Here is a 23,519-nt window from a genome sequence, read left to right on the forward strand (position 1 = left end):
AACATGGGGCTGTGCATTATCATGCTGCAACAAGAGGTGATGGTCGTGGATGAATGGCACAACAATGGGCCTCAGGATCTCGTCACGGTATCTCTATGCATTCAAAATGCCATCAATAAAATGCACCTGTGTTCGTTGTCCATAACATACACCTGCCCATACCACCACCATGGGCCACTCGATCCACAACGTTGACTTCAGCAAACTGCTCACCCACACAACGCCATACACGCTGTCTGCCATCTCCCTGTACAGTGAAAACTGGGATTCATCTGTGAAGAGAGCATTTGCCCACTCAGGTTGGTTACAATGACGAACTGCAGTCAGGTCAAGACCCCGATGAGGACGACGAGCATGCAGATGAGCTTCCCTGAGACGGTTTCTGACAGTTTGTGCAGAAATTCTTTGGTTATGCAAACCGATTGTTGCAGCAGCTGTCCGGGTGGCTGGTCTCAGACCTTGGAGGTGAAGATGCTGGATGTGGAGGTCCTGGGCTGGTGTGGTTACACGTGGTCTGCGGTTGTGAGGCCGGTTGGATGTACTGCCAAATTCTCTGAAACACCTTTGGAGACAGCTTATGGTAGAGAAATGAACATTCAATTCACGGGCAACAGCTCTGGTGGACATTCCTGCAGTCAGAATGCCAATTGCACGCTCCCTCAAAACTTGCGACATCTGTGGCATTGTGCTGTGTGATAAAACTGCACATTTTAGAGTGGACTTTTATTGTGGCCAGCCTAAGGCATACCTGTGCAATAATCATGCTGTCTAATCAGCATCTTGATATGCCACACTTGTGAGGTGGATGGATTATCTTGGCAAAGGAGAAGTGCTCACTAACACAGATTTAGACAGATTTGTGAACAATATTTGAGAGAAATAGGCCTTTTGTGTATATAGAAATGTTCTTAGATCTTTGAGCTCAGCTCATGAAAAATTGGGGCAAAAACAAAAGTGTTGCGTTTATAATTTTGTTCAGTGTATATGTATGTGTGTGTGTGTGTGTGTGTGTGTGTATAATTTAATAATGTTTTTTTTAACGCAAATTAATTGCTTGATAAGGTTTGATCCCAACTTCTTCCCGTCATCGCAGCGCGGAAGGTTATCTATCATTGTGTGATGAAGGTACAGTGAACCAGTGTTGCCAGGGCAGCAGCACAAGTGGGCTATTTTGAAAATAAAGTCACAGGAAAAAATTACAGATCCGTGGGTTGTGGTTTTTTTGGGATACTTTTATAATGTACCACGGCCGCACAAGGTGTATATAGACAAATAAATATTAAAATAGATCCTTTTACTAATGTGTATTATACTTAATGTATCCCTGGCAACTTAAGAACGGAGAGGCGGTTGTAACATCACAAAAAACATGAGTTTCAGCAGAGCATACATGTTAAGACTTTCACACAGCAGAAATAAACATGACAACAGCCACTATAGATTATATAAGATAATAAACACACGATTACGATAGGACTCTTAAGATTCTTGAGAGGAATGTGTATATCTGAAATGCTAATTTGTGCAGCGATATAATAGGCTATAAATGGCATATTTTGACAACAGTAAACGACCAAATTCCACATGTGATCGTAAAAGGAAGTTATTACAAACACTCGATGGTGGTTTAAAGTGAGTTCTGAGTAAAAGTGTACTATTAATCTCATAAATTGTCTTAAGCATGATGCTAATATTAGCTCTAATGCACCTGCAGAACAGGTCCAATTCTTCTTCGTAATGCATTTTGTCATAATACTTCACGTAAGGTCGCAAGAAAATGTTTTTTTGTATTTATTTAGAAATACTTTTGATAATAGTTGGGTAAATGTATACTGGGATTGAAGCGATGTGGCTTGGTAAATGTTTTATTGCCAGTATAAAGGCTGATAATGGCTGAATAAAAACAAAAGAATAATGATAAAAGAATAACAAGGATTATGTCTCATACCTGGCGGAAGTGTGAAAGGTTCTGTTTCCTTAAATTAGTTTGACATGCATCTTTATTTCAACACATTGACAGGTAAATCCTAGTATTTTAAATTTGTGATTAATCCTGATTAATCAAAGGCCATGACTGTGATTAACGCGATAAAAATTTTTCATCGATTGACAGCACTCAAATATATATATACAGGTGCTGGTCATATAATTAGAATATCATCAAAAAGTTGATTTATTTCACTAATTCCATTCAAAAAGTGAAACTTGTATATTATATTCATTCATTACACACAGACTGATATATTTCAAATGTTTATTTCTTTTAATTTTGATGATTAGAGCTTACAGCTCATAAAAGTCAAAAATTAGTATCTCAAAATATTAGAATATTACTTAAGACCAATGCAAAGAAAGGATTTTTCGAAATCTTGGCCAACTGAAAAGTATGAAAATGAAAAGTATGAGCATGTACAGCACTCAATACTTAGTTGGGGCTCCTTTTGCCTGAATTACTGCAGCAATGCAGCGTGGCATGCATGGAGTCGATCAGTCTGTGGCACTGCTCAGGTGTTATGAGAGCCCAGGTTGCTCTGATCGTGACCTTCAGCTCATCTGCATTGTTGGGTCTGGTGTCTCTCATCTTCCTCTTGACAATACCCCATAGATTCTCTATGGGGTTCAGGTCAGGCGAGTTTGCTGGCCAATCAAGCACAGTAACACTATGGTCATTGAACCAGTTTTTGGTACCTTTGGCAGTGTGGGCAAGTGCCAAGTCCTGCTGGAAAATCAGCTTCTCCATAAAGCTTGTCAACAGAAGGAAGCATGAAGTGCTCTAAAATTTCCTGGTAGATGGCTGCGTTGACTGTGGACATCAGAAAACGCAGTGGACCAACACCAGCAGATGACATGGCAGCCCAAATCATCACTGACTGTGGAAACTTCACACTGGACTTCAAGCAACATGGATTCTGTGCCTCTCCACTCTTCCTGCAGTCTCTGGGACCTTGATTTCCAAATGAAATGCAAAATTTACTTTCATCTGAAAAGAGGACTTTGGACCACTGAGCAACAGTCCAGTTCATTTTCTCCACAGCCCAGTTAAGATGCTTCTGACGTTGTCTCTGGTTCAGAAGTGGCTTGGTAGCCCTTTTCCTGAAGACGTCTGAGCGTGGTGACTCTTGATGCACTGACTCCAGCTTCAGTTCTCTCCTTGCGAAGCTCTCCCAAGTGTTTGAATCGGCTTTGCTTGACTGTATTCTCAAGCTTGCGGTCATCCCTGTTACTTGTGCACCTTTTCCTACCCAAATTCTTCCTTCCAGTCAACTTTGCATTTAATATGCTTTGATACAGCACTCTGTAAACAGCCACACCTTTCAGTAATGACCCTCTGTGACTTACCGTCTTTGTGGAGGGGGTCAATGTTCGTCTTCTGGATCATTGCCAAGTCAGTAGTCTTCCCCATTATTGTGGTTTCAAAGAACGAGAGATACCCAGAATTTATACTGTAGGAATGGTCATTTATTCAAACTCAAATGTAAATATTCTAATATTTTGAGATACTGATTTTTGACTTTCATGAGCTGTAAGCTCTAATCATCAAAATTAAAAGAAATAAACATTTGAAATATATCAGTCTGTGTGTAATGAATGAATATAATATACAAGTTTCACTTTTTGAATGGAATTAGTGAAATAAATCAACTTTTTGATGATATTCTAATTATATGACCAGCACCTGTGTGTATATACAGTGAGGAAAATAAGTATTTGAACACCCTGCTATTTTGCAAGTTCTCCCACTTAGAAATCATAGAGGGGTCTGAAATTGTCATCGTAGGTGCATGTCCACTGTGAGAGACATAATCTAAAAAAAATCCAGAAATCACAATGTATGATTTTTAACTATTTATTTGTATGATACAGCTGCAAATAAGTATTTGAACACCTGTCTATCAGCTAGAATTCTGACCCTCAAAGACCTGTTAGTCTGCCTTTAAAATGTCCACCTCCACTCCATTTATTATCCTAAATTAGATGCACCTGTTTGAGGTCGTTAGCTGCATAAAGACACCTGTCCACCCCATACAATCAGTAAGAATCCAACTACTAACATGGCCAAGACCAAAGAGCTGTCCAAAAACACTAGAGACAAAATTGTACACCTCCACAAGGCTGGAAAGGGCTACGGGGAAATTGCCAAGCAGCTTGGTGAAAAAAGGTCCACTGTTGGAGCAATCATTAGAAAATGGAAGAAGCTAAACATGACTTTCAATCTCCCTCGGACTGGGGCTCCATGCAAGATCTCACTTCGTGGGGTCTCAATGATCTAAAGGTAATTCACTAAGACGTCATGGTTTGAAATCATGCATGGCACGGAAGGTTCCCCTGCTTAAACTAGCACATGTTCAGGCCCGACTTAAGTTTGCCAATGACCATTTGGATGATCCAGAGTCATGGGAGAAAGTCATGTGGTCAAATGAGACCAAAATAGAACTTTTTGGTCATAATTCCACTAAACGTGTTTGGAGGAAGAAGAATGATGAGTACCATCCCAAGAACACCATCCCTACTGTGAAGCATGGGGGTGGTAGCATCATGCTTTGGGGGTGTTTTTCTGCACATGGGACAGGGCGACTGCACTGTATTAAGGAGAGGATGACCGGGGCCATGTATTGCGAGATTTTGGGGAACAACCTCCTTCCCTCAGTTAGAGCATTGAAGATGGGTCGAGGCTGGGTCTTCCAACATGACAATGACCCGAAGCACACAGCCAGGATAACCAAGGAGTGGCTCTGTAAGAAGCATATCAAGGTTCTGGCGTGGCCTAGCCAGTCTCCAGACCTAAACCCAATAGAGAATCTTTGGAGGGAGCTCAAACTCCGTGTTTCTCAGCGACAGGCCAGAAACCTGACTGATCTAGAGAAGATCTGTGTGCAGGAGTGGGCCAAAATCCCTCTTGCAGTGTGTGCAAACCTGGTGAAAAACTACAGGAAACGTTTGACCTCTGTAATTGCAAACAAAGGCTACTGTACCAAATATTAACATTGATTTTCTCAGGTGTTCAAATACTTATTTGCAGCTGTATCATACAAATAAATAGTTAAAAATCATACATTGTGATTTCTGGATTTTTTTTTTTAGATTATGTCTCTCACAGTGGACATGCACCTACGATGACAATTTCAGACCCTCCATGATTTCTAAGTGGGAGAACTTAGTTCTAAACAAAATAGCAGGGTGTTCAAATACTTATTTTCCTCACTGTATATATATATATATATATATATATATATATATATATATATATATATATATATATATATATATATATATATATATATATATATATATATATATATATATATATATATTGTAAAGTAAAATTTACAAAGCCATTTGCACCACTTGGTATATGAGACCATGATCTGCACTCACAAAATAGTCTTCTTTTTAGCATTTGTTTTACATTAATTACCAATAGGATAAAACACAGGCAACGGTGTTTAACCCTCTGGTGTTTTGGGGGCCTGGAGAAGTTTTAACATGCCCTGACATTTGTGCTTTTTCAGTTGCTTATAAACATATGGCTAAAGTCTAATAACACTGTAATCAGCACAAACTGGGCTACAACAATATGTGAGCAGCATGTATGTACAGTACATACATGCTGCTCACATATTGTTGTAGCCCAGTTTGTGCTGATTACAGTGTTATTAGACATGATTGTGTTTTGAGAAAGCAACGTTTATGCGTTATTAGTGAAAAACTAACATTTTAAAGTCACTGAAATAAGGCCATAAAACACATACAGAACATTTGTTCACAAGACTTTTGAGTTTTTGCTTCAAAATGATGTGAAAATCATCTTGTTTACTCGCTCACAGAAAACAATATATTGATTTAAATTTTCTAAGACACTTTCTTTCGAAAGGGCATATGCGAGGAGGTGTTAATGATCATGAATAGTAGTGTGAAAGAAAGAAAGAATGTGAGGACAAAAGAAATGTGTATATTTTTTGTTTGTAGTTTTAGAATATATTTAACTATCACACAAAATAACTTGAGATTCACTTGCAAGTGCAGTTAAACAGTTTATTAGGAACAATCAAAGCTGAATTTTTAGCATCATTACTCCAGTCACATGATCCTTCAGAAATCATTCTAGCATTCTGATTTGCTGCTTAAAAAGCATTTATTATTATTATTATTATTATTATTATTATTATTATTATTTTGAAAACAGCTGAGTAGACTTTTTTCAGGTTTCTTTGATGAATAGAAAGTTCAGAAGAACAGCATCTTTTGTAACATTATAAATGTCTTTATCATCACTTTTGTGCTATATAAAAGTTTTAATTTCTATATATATATGACTCCAAGCTTTTGAATGGTATGGTGTATATACACTTGGAGTAAGACGGGAGTATTGATGCTGAAAATTTAGCTTTGATCACAGGAATAAATTACATTTAAAAAAAATATTCAAATAGAAAGCAGTTATTTCAAATAGTAAAAATATTTCACAATATTACTGCTTTTGCTGTATTTTGGATCAAATAAATGCAGACTTGGTGAGCAGAAGAGTATTCTTTACAAAAACATTAAAAATTTTGCTGCTCAAAAACTTTTGACTGGTAGTATATGTCATGTTGAAATATATAGAATGAACATCACATACCTGGCATTTCCAAAGTGTATAATGTTTATGTGCTCTGAAGAAAAACAAACAAAAAAAAGTGTGTGCATCACTTGGTCTTAGCTGTGGTCCAGGTTCCTGTGCAGGCAGGAATCTCAGAGCCTGTGGAAGATGACAACATCAGTCTCTGTCTGCTGATTGGCCCTTGCTCTTTTGACCATTATCTGATATTTTGACAGCGACCCCCTTAAAATATCATAGGAAACTTGAAGCATGTCCTACAGACCTTTCGGAGTGCACGAGTAGGGTCATTTAACCATGGTTCTGATTTACATTTAGTATGCCTAACCTTTAATGGAGCGATAGTGTCAAGGATACCGGTACACGCAGAGTTAAATGAAGAAAGTAGCTCTTCAGCACTTAACTGAGAAGGTGAGAATTCATGATTCTCATTAAAAAAAGAACAATTATTGTAAAAATTAAAAAAATCAAGAACAGTCACAGAATTCACTGTACGGAGCCAGCTTGCAAGTGCACATGGTTTAACAGCAGGTCTTGGAAAGGAAACTCCAAAAATGACAGACTTGTGATCGGAGAAGCCATTGTCAATAGTTTCACTCACATACAGATAAACCATAGGATAGGACAAGATACAGTGTGTGGCCATGTTCATGTGTTGGACCAGTCACAGACTGAACGAGATTAAATGAGTCAATAAGGTTTAAAAAGTCTTTGGCCAGTGCGTTGGAGGGACAACAAACATGAATATTAAAATCTCCAAGAATGAGGATTCTGTCATAAGTAGTCATAATTCCTCCTAAGAATTCGGTAAACTCAAGAATAAACTCCTGAATTTGGGTGGTCGGTAAACCAACGCACAAAGCACATGATTTACTGAATCAACATGCATCAGTTGTAATTCAAAGCTGGAATAGACATCAGGCTGCAAACTCCGGCCATCTTTTTTTTTTTTTTTTTTAACTGATGCAAGTCCACCACCATGACCAGTGGTGCGGGGGGAATTAAAAAAGGTACAATCCGGTGGTACAAGCTCAGTAAAAGAGCTAAGGTCTCCGACATTTAGCCAAGTCTCAGTCACAAATAGAAAATCCAGATCTCGTGAAGTGAAAAGGTCATTCAATATGAAGGTCTTATTAACTAATGATCTTGAATTAATCCGAGTCATTCTGACCAAGATCGAATCATGAGCCGACTGTGATGCACGACACAGTGGGCGAAGGTTCGTTAAATCCACTCCACCTCTGCAGAGACGAGGCAGACTTACCTGCGGGAGAGTCAAGTCAAGAACGGGTACAACAGGCCGGATCCAGCAATACAGCGACTCCACACAGCGCCCAGAGCAACCGCGATCCGAGACCAGCCCACATCGGACAACATAAGGGTATGAGTGAGGTACTACAGAGGACGCCAGGTCCAGTTTCCATCTGGTGGATACGCCACCTCGCTTCCCACGTCTGCGGCGCTGTTTTCTTCCGGAAAAGGCACAGGGCAGCCGGCGCAAACTTTCCGGTATAGAAGAGACATCCGGAGGAAGACAAATGCTTGCCTTACTTGGATCCTGCTTAATCAACTCCTCGACAGAGTTTCGGATGTCAAAGAGTGTTTGTCTATCATAGATGAATGCAGTAGAGGCATGTTGAATAATCATAAATAAAAGCAGTACAATAACAAACAGCCTGGTATGTCACAGACGGCTAGCCACACACACCGGCGCCATCTTTGATTCCAAATCAAATCAAATTAAATGTTTTAGCCGATTCTTGAAGATGGCTAAGGACTCAGCTGCTTGGATTGAGTGGTTGTTTTGTCAGGATGGAACGTCGAAAGATGACATGTGGAGGGGTATGTGTTGTGTTAACCCTCTGGGGTCGACAAACGCGTATACGTGTTTTGAGGCAGATTTTCCTGATAAGGCCGAAATGAGCTTGAATTACTCTGCCATTTTTGATCGTACAGATAAGAGCAATACACCATTCGAATCTGTAAGGGGTCTACTTTTATTTGTATACACTCATAATTAATTTAATAATTTGTTACATTTATATAGCGCTTTTCTGGGTACTCAAAGCGCTTTTCATAGAAGGGGGGAATCTCCTCAACCACCACTCAACCAAGTATTTGCTGAGTTACAGTTCATTTTAGTGACGTGTTTCAAAAAGCAGTTCACGGAGAGAGTGAATAACAACTAAACTTTGTGCTTTTGAAGAATAAAGAAAACAAACATTTCTCAGTCTTCGCTCTCTCCGTGAACTGCTTTTTGAAACACGTCACTAAAATGAACTGTAACTCAGCAAATACTTCACACAGAGACATGAGAAATATATCTATAGAAAGCTTGACATGTCTGAAGTAAGTCTTACCGAAAACAAATATTCTGTGATAAAGTAATCCGTATGAAACCAACGACAGGTCCAGTTTTTCCGTCTGGCCTCATTATCTCTAATTAGGTCACGCCCACGCGCTGCTCGCGCTATTGTTATTACAAATCTCCACGTGAGCCACGCGGCATGTAAACGCCCACACCACCGTAAACAAAGCAGCAATGCGTTCATCTCGGATACTTTTCAGTTTTGGAAGAACACGCTGTGAGGAATAAGCCTTGTATTTACCTCAGAAACGCGCTGAGAGGAAAAAGCCTTGTATTTACCCCCAGAAGACGCGCTGAAGCTTTGTTTACCTCACAAACAGAACGCGAGCGCAGCTGGAGCCGGCGGAGGAGGAGATATTTTATACAGAGTAAGTAATGTTTCTTATTGGCATTCGATAATGTGTTGTTGTGACAAAGTTGAACGCATTTACTAATTGAACTTTTCCCAAACTGTAACTCCAGAATAAAATGTGTGAAATCGAGTGCAACATTTTGAAATATGATAGGCAACCTTTCATTGCATTTAAATGTTGCACGACGTGAGGATAGTTATATGTTCTATAAACAATGATATAAAAGTAATGTCTAAGAAAGTTTAGACCAATCTTTACTGTGAAGTAGCCTACTCTGTTTGCAAAAACCTGCTCAAACATGTTTATAATAAGCTTAACATAATAATTTGGTTTCTCAGTTATAAAATGTTGTTTTTGTATTGTATGATAATACATGCAAAGCGTGTGTCCATCTATGTTATAAAAGGGGCAATATTTGTGATTGTTAATGTAATAATATAGTTGCTCCTGATAAGCCTATCAACATGCTCACTAATTTATTTATTAATTTTAGTGTGTGTGGGCGGGGGTGCTTTTATTTATTTTGAATAGTAACAATATGTAGGCCTATATATTATAATAAATATAATGTACTGTTTTTGCTGTACTGTGGATCAAATAAATGCAGGCTTGGTGAGCTGAAGACACTTCTTAAAAAAAAACATTAAAAATCTTACTGTTTAAATAATTTGACTGGTAGTGTATGTATTGTCACCATGTTTGCTTTGTCTTTGTCCATTCATTGTGTTGCTCACGTCTGTTTTGTGTTTTCTCATGCAGTTTCTGCTGTCTCCCGTTTTCCTGGGTTCCAGTTTCCTGCCATCGTTTTGGATATTGCACCCATGATGTCTCGACTCTTCTGTTGTTTATTTGTTTGTTTGTTCCTAATAAACTGTTTAACTGCACTCGCAAGTTAATCTCAAGTTATTTTATGTGATAGTTATATGTATACACACTTCTTTTTTCCTCACATTCTTTCTTGTAGCAATTCCCTCTTTCACATACCTGACTCAATGGCTCATTATGGAGCTCATTATGTGGGCCTTTGTCTTCTCAGGTGTGAGTCACAGCATTATCCAGGATAGTTCATGCCCTCTCGCATAGACCCTTTATACTCAAAAAGTGACTTACAAAATTTAAATCAGTATATTGTTTTCTCTGAATGAGTGAGTTAGATTATTTTCAGATCATTTTGAAGCAAATATTCTAGGCTACAAGATACAGTTCTCAAAAGTCTTGTGAACAAATGTTCTGTATGTGTTTTATGGCCTTATTTCAGTTACTTTAAAATGTTAGTTTTTTTTCTAACCACACATAAACGTTGTTTTCTCAAAAACACAATCACGTACGTACATGCTGCTCACATATTATTGTAGCCCAGTTTGTGCTGAATACAGTGTCTTTAGCCATTAAAATGTTTATAAGCAACTGAAAAAAGCACAAATGTCAGGGCATGTCAAAACTTCTCCGGGGCCCCAAAATACCCTCAGACCCCAGATGGTTAAAGGGTGTTTTCACACCTGCCTCATTTAGTTCGGTTGAATCGCACTACAGTTCGTTGTCCCTCTTGGTGCGGTTAGTTTGGGCAGGTGTGAATGCAGTAATTGCACTCGGGTGCGCACCAAAAGCAGACCAAACAAGCGTACCGAGACCTCCCTGAAGAGGTGGCCTCGGCCCGATTGAAAACGGACTCTGGAGCGGTTCGCTCGTGGTGAGAAAGCAATCTGACCCAATGGAAAAACAAACCAAACGGTATCGTAATTCACAACAGGAAATATGTTATATAAAAAGCAACAGTCAGTGTCTCTTGTGAGTGCGAGTGAGAATTTGTGAGAAACTGTGATTTTGTGAGTGAGAATATTTGTTTTTGCAGTTGAAAACCAAAGAGCACCTTTTCATATTAAAACGTTGTGTAATTAATTGCACTTACAAGAATGCTGTCCGGACGAAGCCTTGATTCCCACTGTCTGAAACTGCAATTTTATATATATATATATATATATATATATATATATATATATATATATAATATAATATATTAGGGATGTAACGATAAATCGATTAATCGAATGCATCGCACAAGCGGTCTTCGTGAGCATTTGAGTGTTCAGTTAAAAACTAGCCTAGAGCGCCATCTGCTGTTAAAAACTAAGTTCAGAATCAATTCAAGAGAGAATCTCGATGCATTAGGAAAATCACGAATTGATCCATTAATCGATTTATCGTTACACCCTATATATATATATATATATATATATATATATATATATATATATATATATATATATATATATATATATATATATATATATATATATAGTGAAAATATATTTAAATATAATTATATGTGTGTGTGTGTGTGTGTGTGTGTGTATATATATTAGAGCGGAATGACGGCTACATTGGTTTTGCGTTTGCCAGGACAGCTATAAAGCCACAGTAAGCCTGCAGAGCGAATTTATCAATCCATCGTGATTAATGACGCAGAGGAACGTAAACAGGTGAACACTGACCAATTAGAGGACAACTTTATTCACATGTGACTTGCATAAACACAGTTTGGTATGCCTTGCAATGTTGCCTTGTGAAAGCGAACCGAACCAAGAAGAAAATGCAACAATGTAACAAATTAATTAATCCCTGTTTCGGAACAAAGCAAACGATCTACAGGTCTGAAAGCACCCTAAGAGTGAGAAGGAAGTGATCCGAGGTGTGTAGTGGAGAAACCAGCACATGATCATAAATGGAAGACTTTTTAAAGACCTGCTGGAACCCTAACTTGCCAAAGTGGCTAGTGGGAGTGACTGTTACACGCCATTATTGAAATCCACTTGCATTTGGCAGGTGTTAATGTCAAGCCCTGAACATAACCCTCACATGCAAATCACTAAATATTAATGTAAACCTGATTTGATCAATTTATAATCCTTTTTACCCATTAAGGACACACAAAATGCCCTTATTAGTTGGTTGATATTTCACTATATAAATGAGGGTATTGGGCTCTCAAGTATAGCTAAACAATTACAAACTCATATATACATATAGTACTGCATGTTGATTTTGTATAACATTGGTTTATAAGGAATATTTCTCTATTTGACAAAATATTAAATATGTAGTTTTGTTCGTATATGGTTTACCTGTTTTATTATGGCGTACTAGAAAGGTTCTTTTGGTCTTTTACAGGAAGTGACCACACAGCCAGGAATGAGTTTTGACCCTCTCCCTCCTCTGGACTCCATTGTGTCTTACATCAGACCAGAAAGGTACCACCTAGAAGCTCTCAAGTTGTCTGCCTAATGTCATTACCCCCTAGAGACACCATCCTAAGCCCTGTGTCATATAAGATGTCTTCATATTATTAAAATGTCCCGCAGGAGCCATAGCTTAAAATGTACTCCTCATAAACAAAGCATTTATTTAGTAAAGGTCCAAAAATGGTCAGTTTGGATATTGTGCAGTTTGTAACATCACATGGGCACAACATTTGCATACTACTGCCTCCAAAGCAAGACATCAACAAATAGTTATACATCATTGCAGCATGGGCCTCACCCACTTGTGTTCAGTTGCTTAACAGCTGACACTTGCCTACACTGGATGTGAATGTTGCATTGCCACGTCAAATGCAGATAGAACCCATTATAATCACTGATACTGTTATTGACATACTCCACATGCTTGAGTCTGCTGACAATGGACAGATGGAAAAGTAAAATGACATGTGCCTTGATGTGTCCTGTTTAAACATCTTATTTGCATTTCTGTACAGACTTCAGAAGGATCCCAGTGACAGAACCAAGTGAATGATTTATTTTGAATGGTTTAATGGTCGGAGGATTAAATGTTTGTTCAGAGCACTTGAGCAATATTTTATTTTTTTTTTTATTTTTTTTTTGTAAACGAGGCACAGCTCTAGTGTAATGGAGAGTTCACAAAGAAACATAACTTAACTAAGGCTCCTTGAGAGGAAGGAACAAGGCACTGGGTCAGAGTAAGCAGCCTTCACAGACTAGCAGTGGACCTAGTTGAGCTTCCAATCCTGCTGAGCTCAAATGCGTTTGCACAGACAACTCAAAAGGCGCAAACGTGGGCACACCCAGCTAAAAAAAAATCTGGCAAAGGTTTTTTAGGATAACCAGCCAGCTGTCAGACAAATGTCTTGAATGAACAGTCTGCTCACTCATGCACATGAGGATGCCAGGCTCCTGGTTAAAAGAGCTCTTAGCCCCCTTTTCTGGACCGTATAAGACAGGGTTATCTTGTTCACAAACCTATGGGACAGTCTTTGCTTAGAGATGGGTAACCCTCTGGAGTGGCCACCAAAACAAACAGTTGTTCCGACAGTCTAAAACAGGGGTCCCAAGACAGCCTTGTGGAGGCATGATCTGACACAACCAAAGCCAAATCCCAAATAGGCAGAATAGAGGGGAGTGAAGGGTTCAGTTCCTATCTCTCGCCCCTCATAAACCTTATTATTGGTCATTCTTTTCAGAGCTGCCAACTAAAAGAGTAGGGAAATTTTAAATAGCAGCCACACAAACTTTGTGTGGATGATTCTCAACCAGTTTCAGCCATTCCTGCAAAAACGTGAGTAATGAGTTCACAATCACTTTCCACCTATGGGCATACAGGCACCTTATAGAAGGGGCTTGCACCTCTGTAATCTGTCAGAGTGTAGCCATTTACCACAGTTTTCCGTACCCTCTCTGAGATGCCCGGTATCATGCACCCAAGCAACAGCGTAATTTGACAGTGGTTGAATCATTGTTTATATTAGTTTATTTGCATTATAAATTTGCTTGCTTTACTGCAGCGAGGAGCTGTTCATGCTAGTGTTGCTAGGTACCAAGTCGGTACTAAAAAAATGAAAACGTCATGGTACCAGGTTTACCGGTGGTACCGAGTACCCGGTCAACCCGGTCAACCCGGTTCCTTGAAGCGTACGGCCCTATGATTTCTGCGATGCAGAAAACGCGGACGGAATCTCGGAATCCAGTTATAAAAACGGAGTTTACAGTTTAGCGCGGAATTTGTCAAAGTTTAGATGAATTAATCAAAAGTAGGTCATTAGACTTAAATCAAATCGCGACACGGACTAGTATCTGTAAATATTAAGCCGCAAAAGTCGATTCAGATATGAATCCTGTATGTTCTGCGAGTCTCTGTGTGAATGAATGTTCCTGTGGCTCAGTGGTAGAGCATTGCGTTAGCAGCGCAAAAGGTCGTGGGTTCAATTCCCAGGGAACACACATACTGATAAATGTATAAATGTATACCCTGAATGCACTGTAAGTCGCTTTGGATAAAAGCGTCTGCTAAATGCATAAATGTAAATGTAAATGAATTTATGAATGGCAGAGACGCACGTTTTTTTTTTTTTTTTGTACTACACACACTGAAGCGCGCCTGATGCTCGCGGTGATTTCAGCATCTGTCGTCTCAATGAGAACATAAATACATATACAACGTCTCCAGAACTGCTCTGAGAGTCACTTCACGAGCATTTTACCGTTTCATTTGAGTAAAACCAGCGTCATATCATATAGCTACACACAGAAATTAAAAGGTATTCACGGCAACCCGTCAAAATAAAAGTTCATCTTAAAGACATTGTGCCAGAAATATATTACTATTATTTAGTAGAATGTATGTGATACTATTACTACTGTTGAAAAAAAATAATAAATATTTATTTTTTTAAAGAAATCACACAATATTTATTCCATATTTTAATTTTAATAGTAAATCCCCTTTATTTACCAAAAAAATCAAATGTGTTTAAATTTAATTAATTAAAAGACAAATTAAATTTGGGTGAAACTTGTTTACTGTTTTTCATACTTTTATTACTTGCGGAAAAACTTGAAACACAATTTAAATAAGTATAAAGAATGGCATTGATTTTTGTACATTTTATTTTTGTTTGACTTTATTATTAAAAATAGTGTGTTTTTTAATTAGCATGTGGTACCGAAATTGGTACCGGTATCGGTACCGAATACTGAAATTTTGGTACCGTGACAACACTAGTTCATGCCACACAAGCATGTCAGGCCATTTAGCTGTTTCAACTAAAGAAGCGGGGTGCTGTGTGAGTCTATGGGAGTTTGCTTCATGTACAACTGTTCGCTGCCCTGAGGCAAGGTTCTGGCTCCTTGCTTGAGGCTGGCTTACTTGAAGCATTTTGATTTAGGGATGTGTACAAATAGTCGAATATTTTATCTGTAATTATTATTCAAAAATAAAAACACTACTCGAATTTTACCACGTGTTGCTTTGCTGGCCGTAAATGCAGGAAATCCATGATAAATCATAAGCACGCAAACTAAAAGTCAATTATAACTAAATGCACTGCATGTCACTGTGGAGCATGTTAACGAGTTGATTGTATTTTAGGGCTGCAACTAAGAATTATTTGAAAGTCGATTAATCGGACGATTATTTTTTCGATTAACCAGATAAAACTAAACAATTTTTTTCTTAAATGTTTTGCTTATTATAACTATATAAAACCCTAAATCAGGGTATTTCTGTATAAAAGTGTACTTTACATAATGCAAAAGCCACATATTGAGTTTAACTATATTTAATTTTGACATTTTAAACCTTAAATAAAACACAAATTTTGTCCAGGTTTTGAACAGTAAAACTTATTTTAATATCCGAAATATAAATAAACAAAACAAGCATTAAGTTGTACTCATATAAAATTCACATTATGAAATTAGGATATAAACTTGCCGGCAATAAGATATTAAGCAGCAGAATTTGTTGAAATATCAAAATTATAAAATAATAAACAAACAATTAATGCTACTGTTTGATACAGAGGTATAATGCAGAAGAACAGGAAAACTGTCACTGTTCAAATTTGTTCATACGAACATGATTCTTATTCACTTTTCTAAAATTAGAATTGGAATACAAAAATGTCAACATGTCCACATGCTCTGGGTTGAGGCTGGCTCTTGTTTGCAAGCTATGTAACCTGCAGCTTAGAACAGACACTCAGATGGCGTTGAGGTACCTGGGATAGAACCCTGGCTCGTGTCTGACAGCTTATCAGAATTACCGGCCCGAGTCCGACCCGAGCTCGTCTTTTTTTGCCCCTTTCTCTCAAAACAGCTTGTACTACTGTTTCAGCTATTAAAATACTTCAGTTTTGTATGAAATGGCAAAGTGATTGTATTTTGTTTCGTTATTTTATTAAGTTAATTTAGAAAAACGTTTGGAGCATTTTTTTTATTCATTAAATGTACGTTTTTGTTTTTTAAAGTAACGACCAAGCGGCCAGCATCAGACAGTGAGTTGATCATAGCCTATGTTTGATCAATTTAGCCTTCTCAAATCATCACGACTTGTCTAAAATTAAATATTTAGTTATGAAACAGCTCCACAATGTTAGTTTAAACGCTTAACCTAGATAAATGTGCACTGACGCATATCCAGTCGTTTGTGCGGAGAGTGGAAGCTGAAGCGCACTTTACAGGACGCGCCAGAGCGATCACTTGCATTGGAAATATTTCAAAATACATGTCATATTTGCTCATAAAGGTAAAAGTAATAGGCTACATTGTTTGGAACTGTAATGGGTCTACCTTTATTTGTGTGCACTCAAAATATAAACAAAACGTTATTTTATAAAATAAAGAAATAAAAAAGCAGTTTCGGTTTTGAGCAGGAGCGCTTCTGAAAAACCAAAATACAGCGAATACTTGCCTCACTGACTTGATAAATATAGAATCTATAGAAAGCTTTGAATTACTTCTTTAAAACAAAATAAGCAGACATGTTCACAAGTCTCTGAGGCCCAAGTCAAGTCTCTCAAGAACAACAAAACTAAATTGAAATTTTAAAACAAACCCCAATCAATCAAATGAATAACACAAATGAAAGAAATCTCGTATAAACAAACTAAGGGCTTTGTCTGTGCTCTTTTCCAATTTAAAATTAGAGGCAACCACTGTATTTTAAACACAACACAATCCAGAAAAAGAGGCTGCATACATCCAGCATGAGCAGTTTTTAATCTAAATTGGATTGTATAATTTTGAAATTTGAAGCAAAAACAAAATGGTCTGACTTTAGTTTTGTGAAACTATTCTACATAAAACATCTGCATGAAACAAAACAGCAGACGAGCTGAATTAGAATGCAGATTCAATCTCTTCCAGCAGATAGCACTTGAACAGCATTGTTCAACATTGTTTCCTTGCTTGCCGTTGTAAACAAAGCAGTGCTGTGGTTATGAACACTACTTTAATATGCATTATACAAGATGAAAATAAAATACCATCTAAACTTTTCTAAAGAAAGCCAGTTCCCCTCTGAGATATATTCATATAAACTCCCATACCAAATTACTTGCGTTTTTTACAAGTCTCATGAGTCACAAGTCCAAATCAAGCCCCGTGTCTTTATTTATGTGACTTAAGTGCGACTCGAGTCCAAGTCGCAGACTCGAGTTTCCATCTCCACTCTAAAAAATGCTGGGTTAAAAACAACCCAATTTGGGTCATTTTGGCAACCCGGCGCTGGGTTTGTCCCTTTTTGACCCACACAAGTTGGGTTATATGTTTGACCCATCATACTGGTTTGGTTTTTTTATGCTTCTAAAATTAACCCAAATTGAGCTAGGCATTAAACCTACAAATCTTGTTAATTTTAAAATCACTTTTACACATACAGAATGACTATCAAAAGGTAAATATTTATTAAAAACTACAACAATAGAAAACAGTCAAAAGTAACATGCATGTGAGATAAAATGCAGAAAAGTATGGCATTAACAGGTACATTTGTTGACTAACTTCTAAGACCAAATTTTACTTTTTTGATACATTTTGTATATTGTATAAAACTATTATACAAAAACACTATTATACAATAATTGTACAATTAGTTAAGTTTTTTTTATGAACTGTTCTGGCAAGACAGTACACAAACCACAACATTAACACTGATATTATAACATTTAACACAAGCATATATGTGAAGGAATGTGAGCATGTGTATGAATGAGTGTGAACTCCATTTCTACTAAACAACAACACAGAACAAGCATTTAACGTTTTGTTTTACAGATTATACACTTACTGTTTGTTTCATAGTCCATGAACACATACAGAACATGCATCACTTTCGGATAATTGATGTAGTCATGATGAAGCCCCATCAGCACAGCAAAGGAATGTGACATTTTACATTATCCAGGGCAGCCTCCTCCTTTAAAACCACTGTTGCATCAGTTTAGGGGAAAGGTCATTCTCCTCTTTGACCAGCATTCATCCCAGTCAGCACCTGTTCTTCATCAGTGCCCTAAAAGGAGAAAAACATTTAAAAAAAATAAAACATTTAGTTAAAATTGAATCCTTTTCAAATAGATTTGCATCCACATCTGTAAGGTTAGGTAACTAGTCTGTTTTATAATTTCAACTACTTTGTGTGGTTGTTTAATGTCTCTGTCTACCACAGCGCCCTAGAATGCAACAATAGCGGCACCAGTGTGACGGCTTTCAAATTTGTTTAAATAAATATATTGCTTTCAGAAAGCTACTTCTGTACTGCAGTATTAAATCAGACATGAGATTCACATACCTCACAAATGTTCATGAACGTGGAGGGCTGCTCTTTAAAGTTCACCAAAAAAATGAAAATGATCATAATTTACTCTTCCCCCATGTTGTTCCAAACCCATACACATTCTGCTAATTATTGGAACACAAATGAAGATATTTTTTAATATTCTCTTAAATTTTGTCCTCCATTGCAAGTCTGGGAGACCAACATTTTCTTCTGAACATGATCACCATATATGGTATGAACAAATAAATTTAAGATGTATTAATATATAATATTAGCATGGATAACTTCTATAACAACTATTTTTGAAGCTTGAAAATATTATCTAGACTTTCAATGGATTAACAAAAATGAGAGAAAAATAAAATATCTTAATTTGTATTCCAAAGATAGACAAAAGTCTTATAGAAGGAAGACCAAGAATGAGGATTCCAAATCAGACAACTCCAAAGTTGGTTTGAGTTCTGCAATGAAAAACACAGAAATGTGAACAAGTCATCATACTGTTGCATCAACATATGAAGAAAACAGGCAGGAGACAACGGAAACATTTATTTTCTAAAAATAACTCAAAACAATAATGTTCTCCTATGTCTCTGGCTTTCAACATTTACAAAAAACAAAAATTTTTACTCTGTCAAAAAAAAAAATTGATACCATGGAATTATTAACTTTACTTGCCTTAAACCATCTTTCCCTCTCTTCTGAAGAAGCAGAGAAGATCGCCTCCTCACACAAGCAGCCTTCTGTGTCGTTAACTCCAAAGTTTGTTTGAGTTCTGCAATGAAGAACATGGACATCAATGGTTTAAATAAAATGTGAACTAGCCATCATACTGTTGTTGCATCAAAATGTGAAGTAATCAGGCAGGAGACAACAGAAACATTTTCTAAAAATAACTCTCAATCTCAAAAGAATGATGCTCTCATATTTCTCTGGCTTTCAACATCTACCAAAAAAAAAAAAAAAATTGTACTCAGTCAAAAAAACAAAAAACACTCAACATGACATTATGAACTTTACTTGCCTTAAACCATCTTTCCCTCTTTTCTGAAGAAGCTGAGAAAATCGCCTCCTCACACAAGCAGCCTTCTGTGTCATTAACTCCAAAGTTGGTTTGAGTTCTGCAATGAAAAACATGGACAGTGGTTTAAATAAAATGTTAAGTCATCATACTGTTGTTGCATCAAAATGTGAAGTAACGTTAAACAGGCAGGAGACAACGAAAACATTTATTTTCTAAAAATAACTCACATCAGTCCTAAAAGAATGAAGCTCTCGTAATGTCTCTGGCTTTCAACATCTACAAAAAACAAACATTATTTTACTCTTGGTCAAAAAAAAAGGTAACTTGAGATTATGAACTTTACTTGCCTTAGCTGAGAAAATCGCCTCCTCACACACACGCAGGCTGCTGTGTCGTTTACTCCCGGCACAGGCACAATGAAGAGACAAAGCTCAAGTCTGAAATGTCACATGCAAAACATTACTTTTAACAATTAAAACAAATCAACCTCAAAATAATTAGCCTAGTCTGTATTACATAACGCCGTTTCCTTTAGGAAACTGCATTCAGTTTAATTGCAAAAAACTTAAAGAATTAACATGTAAATATGTTAATAACCCTCTATTAACACCTCAAAAATGTATATATTGTAAAATCTTCTGTAAATATGACAAACTCACAAACATTATATTAAAAGTACCTCTTCCGTTCAGTAAAAGAGGCCGTTAAGACTAACGTTATTTCTGAGGCGAAAACCATTTCCACGTATTTTTCGATATAAGCTTTTTTCCGACTTTTTCCACCTTCCATGAAATCTCAAAATACTCCCGGACACACGCAATGAATGATAACTTTACATTTTTAATCTTTACTTACCATAAACAGTCTTTCACTCGCTTCCATCTGAAGATGCTGAGAAAATGACGGCTTCTCGCACTGGTGTCCCCCGATGTTAACGTGACATGCGTGCTCTCTTTCACGTCCGCGTTTAACCCAGATTAAGACTAATTTTCAACCCAAATTGAGTTAAATCAACCCAACGTCCTCACCCGGCAGTCTCAACCCAGCATTTGTGTTGAAAAAAACAACCCAGCATTTTTTTGTGGCTTTTTCTACAGTGAAAGCAAAAATTTGGTGTGATGATGCTTTTGAATCGAAACAATAGATCCCTATGGGGCTATTCACACCAGGCGAGATCATTTGTGGTGCAAAAAAAGCAAGGTTGGTACCGCTCAAATAAGTATGCATGTGGATATGGCCAAAAAAAAAAAAAAATTAAAAACATTAAATTAATAATACAAAATAAATAAATCAAAATAATCCCAATGTAAATAATCCCGATGTATATGTAACTCCCTATGAAATAATGCAGCAGCCTCATCTACAGGATTCTGTATAAAAGGACATGCCGTTTTTGTCACTTTCAAGTCAAGTCACCTTTATTTATATAGCGCTTTTAACAATACAGATTGTCAAAGCAACTTTACAATATCAGAATAATATTTTCAGTTAAAGGCATTTCATTATTGAATGATGTCATCGTCCGGCTCAGTTCAGTTTAAATAGTATCTGTGCAGTCATGTAGACGATATCGCTGGAAAATAAGTGTCCCCAACTAAGCAAGCCAGAGGCGACAGCAGCAAGGAACCAAAACTCCATCGGTGACAGAATGGAGAAAAAAACCTTGGGAGAAACCAGGCTCAGTCGGGGGGCCAGTTCTCCTCTGGCCAGACAAAACCAGAAGTTCAATTATAACTGCAGCAAAGTCAGATTTTGTAAAGGACTCTTTTGGTTCCCGTGGTCTTGTCCCATTGGCTGTCTAGGTGACGAGGTCCTCACTGGGGATCTGTCTCTCTGGTTCATCTAGGCGTCCTGATCTCCGCTGACGTTCAGGGCTGTAAAGGTCATCTCTAAGTGATGATCTGGATACGGACTGGATCGGGTGGCAACGGTGATCTCGGAATAAGAAAGAAACAGACTAATATTAGCGTAGATGCCATTCTTCTTACGATGTAACAAGTACATCGGGTGTTATGGGAAGTGTTCCCGGTTCTGGTTGACCTAATTAGTGCAGCCTAACAATCCTTTAACGGATTTGAATATTAGAAGCGTATTACTGTATTATGTGTAAGCCAGGTTAAAGAGATGGGTCTTTAATCTAGATTTAAACTGACAGAGTGTGTCTGCCTCCCGAACAGTGTTAGGTAGATTGTTCCAGAGTTTTGGCGCTAAATAGGAAAAGGTTCTGCCGCCCGCAGTTGATTTTGATATTCTAGGTATTATCAAATGGCCAGAGTTTTGAGAACATAGTGGATGTGGAGGACTATAATGCGATAAGAGCTCGCTCAAGTACTGAGGAGCTAAACCATTCAAGGGCTTTATATGTATGAATGATTGAATGAATGAAGCATTTATATAGCGCTTTTATTGTGTATTCCTATACACCCAAAGCGCTTGACAATCATGTGGGGGGTCTCTCCTGAACCACCACCGGTGTGCAGCATCCACTTGGATGATGCGACGGCAGCCACAGGACAACGGCGCCAGTGCGCTCACCACACACCAGCTACAGGTGGAGAGGAAAGAGAGATAGAGCCAATCAAGTGGATGGGGATTATTAGGAGGCCATGATTGACAAGGGCCAGTGGCGGGAATTTGGCCAGGACACCGGGGTTACACCCCTACTCTTTACGATGAATGTCATGGGATTTTTAATGAGCACAGAGAGTCAGGACTTCGGTTTAACGTCTCATCCGAAAGACGGTCTCATCCGATAAGTAATTAACAAGATTTTAAAATCTATATGATGTTTAGTAGGGAGCCAGTGCAGTGTTGACAGAACCGGGCTAATGTGGTCATACTTCCTGGTTCTAGTAAGAACTCTAGCTGCTGCATTTTGGACCATCTGGAGTTTGTTTATTAAGCGTGCAGAACAACCACCCAATAAAGCATTACAATAATCTAACCTTGAGGTCATAAATGCATGAATTAACATTTCTGCGTTTGACTTAGAGAGCATAGGTTGACTTATAGAGCATATAATTTAGATATATTTTTAAGATGAAAAAAATGCAGTTTTACAAATGCTAGAAACGTGGCTGTTGAAGGAAAGATTGCTATCAAATGGCACACCTAGGTTCCTAGCTGATGACTAAGAATTTACAGAGCAGCCATCAAGTGTTAGACAGTGTTGTATGTTATTACATGTGGGGGTTTTAGGTCTGATAATTAACCCTCTGGGGTCCGAGGTCATTTTGGGGCCCTTGAGATGTTTTGACATGCCCTGATATTTGTGCTTATTTCAGCTACTTAAAACATACTATTGACCAACATGTAATTTTTTTTGTATTCAGCACAAACTGTGCTACAATAATATGTGACCAAGATGGATGTACATGTTTGCATTTTTTAGAGAAAAAAAATATTATGCGTGGTTAGTAAGTTTTGGGGAAAAAAATGTAGCTGAAATAAGGCCTTAAAACCCACACTAAATAGTTGTGAATAAGACTTTTGAGTAATCAGTCTTGTAGGCTAGAATATTTACTTCAAAATTATGTGAAAATCATTCTGCTTACTCATTCACAGAAAACAATATATTGATTTAAAATTTTCAAGACATGTTTTGTG

General features: G+C 37.6%; 1 protein-coding gene across 4 annotated transcripts in view; it reads left to right on the plus strand.

Annotated features, from left to right (window-relative positions):
* tcf25 (transcription factor 25 (basic helix-loop-helix)) overlaps positions 1-23,519 on the plus strand; it is a 205,089-nt gene that overhangs the window by 163,055 nt on the left and 18,515 nt on the right. For 3 of the 4 annotated variants that reach the window (XR_009266917.1, XM_058750834.1, XM_058750835.1), the window contains one exon: positions 12,488-12,567. The exons of the other annotated variant lie outside the window; for it this stretch is intronic. Coding sequence is in view for 2 of the 3 variants with exons in the window: in XM_058750834.1 (XP_058606817.1) it covers positions 12,488-12,567 (80 nt within the window). In the remaining variant the exon portion in view is untranslated. The remainder of the gene's footprint in view (positions 1-12,487; positions 12,568-23,519) is intronic. 4 annotated transcript variants of the gene reach the window in all.

Source organism: Onychostoma macrolepis, chromosome 18 (genome assembly GCF_012432095.1).
Source record: "Onychostoma macrolepis isolate SWU-2019 chromosome 18, ASM1243209v1, whole genome shotgun sequence".
Taxonomy (NCBI): Eukaryota; Metazoa; Chordata; class Actinopteri; order Cypriniformes; family Cyprinidae; genus Onychostoma; species Onychostoma macrolepis.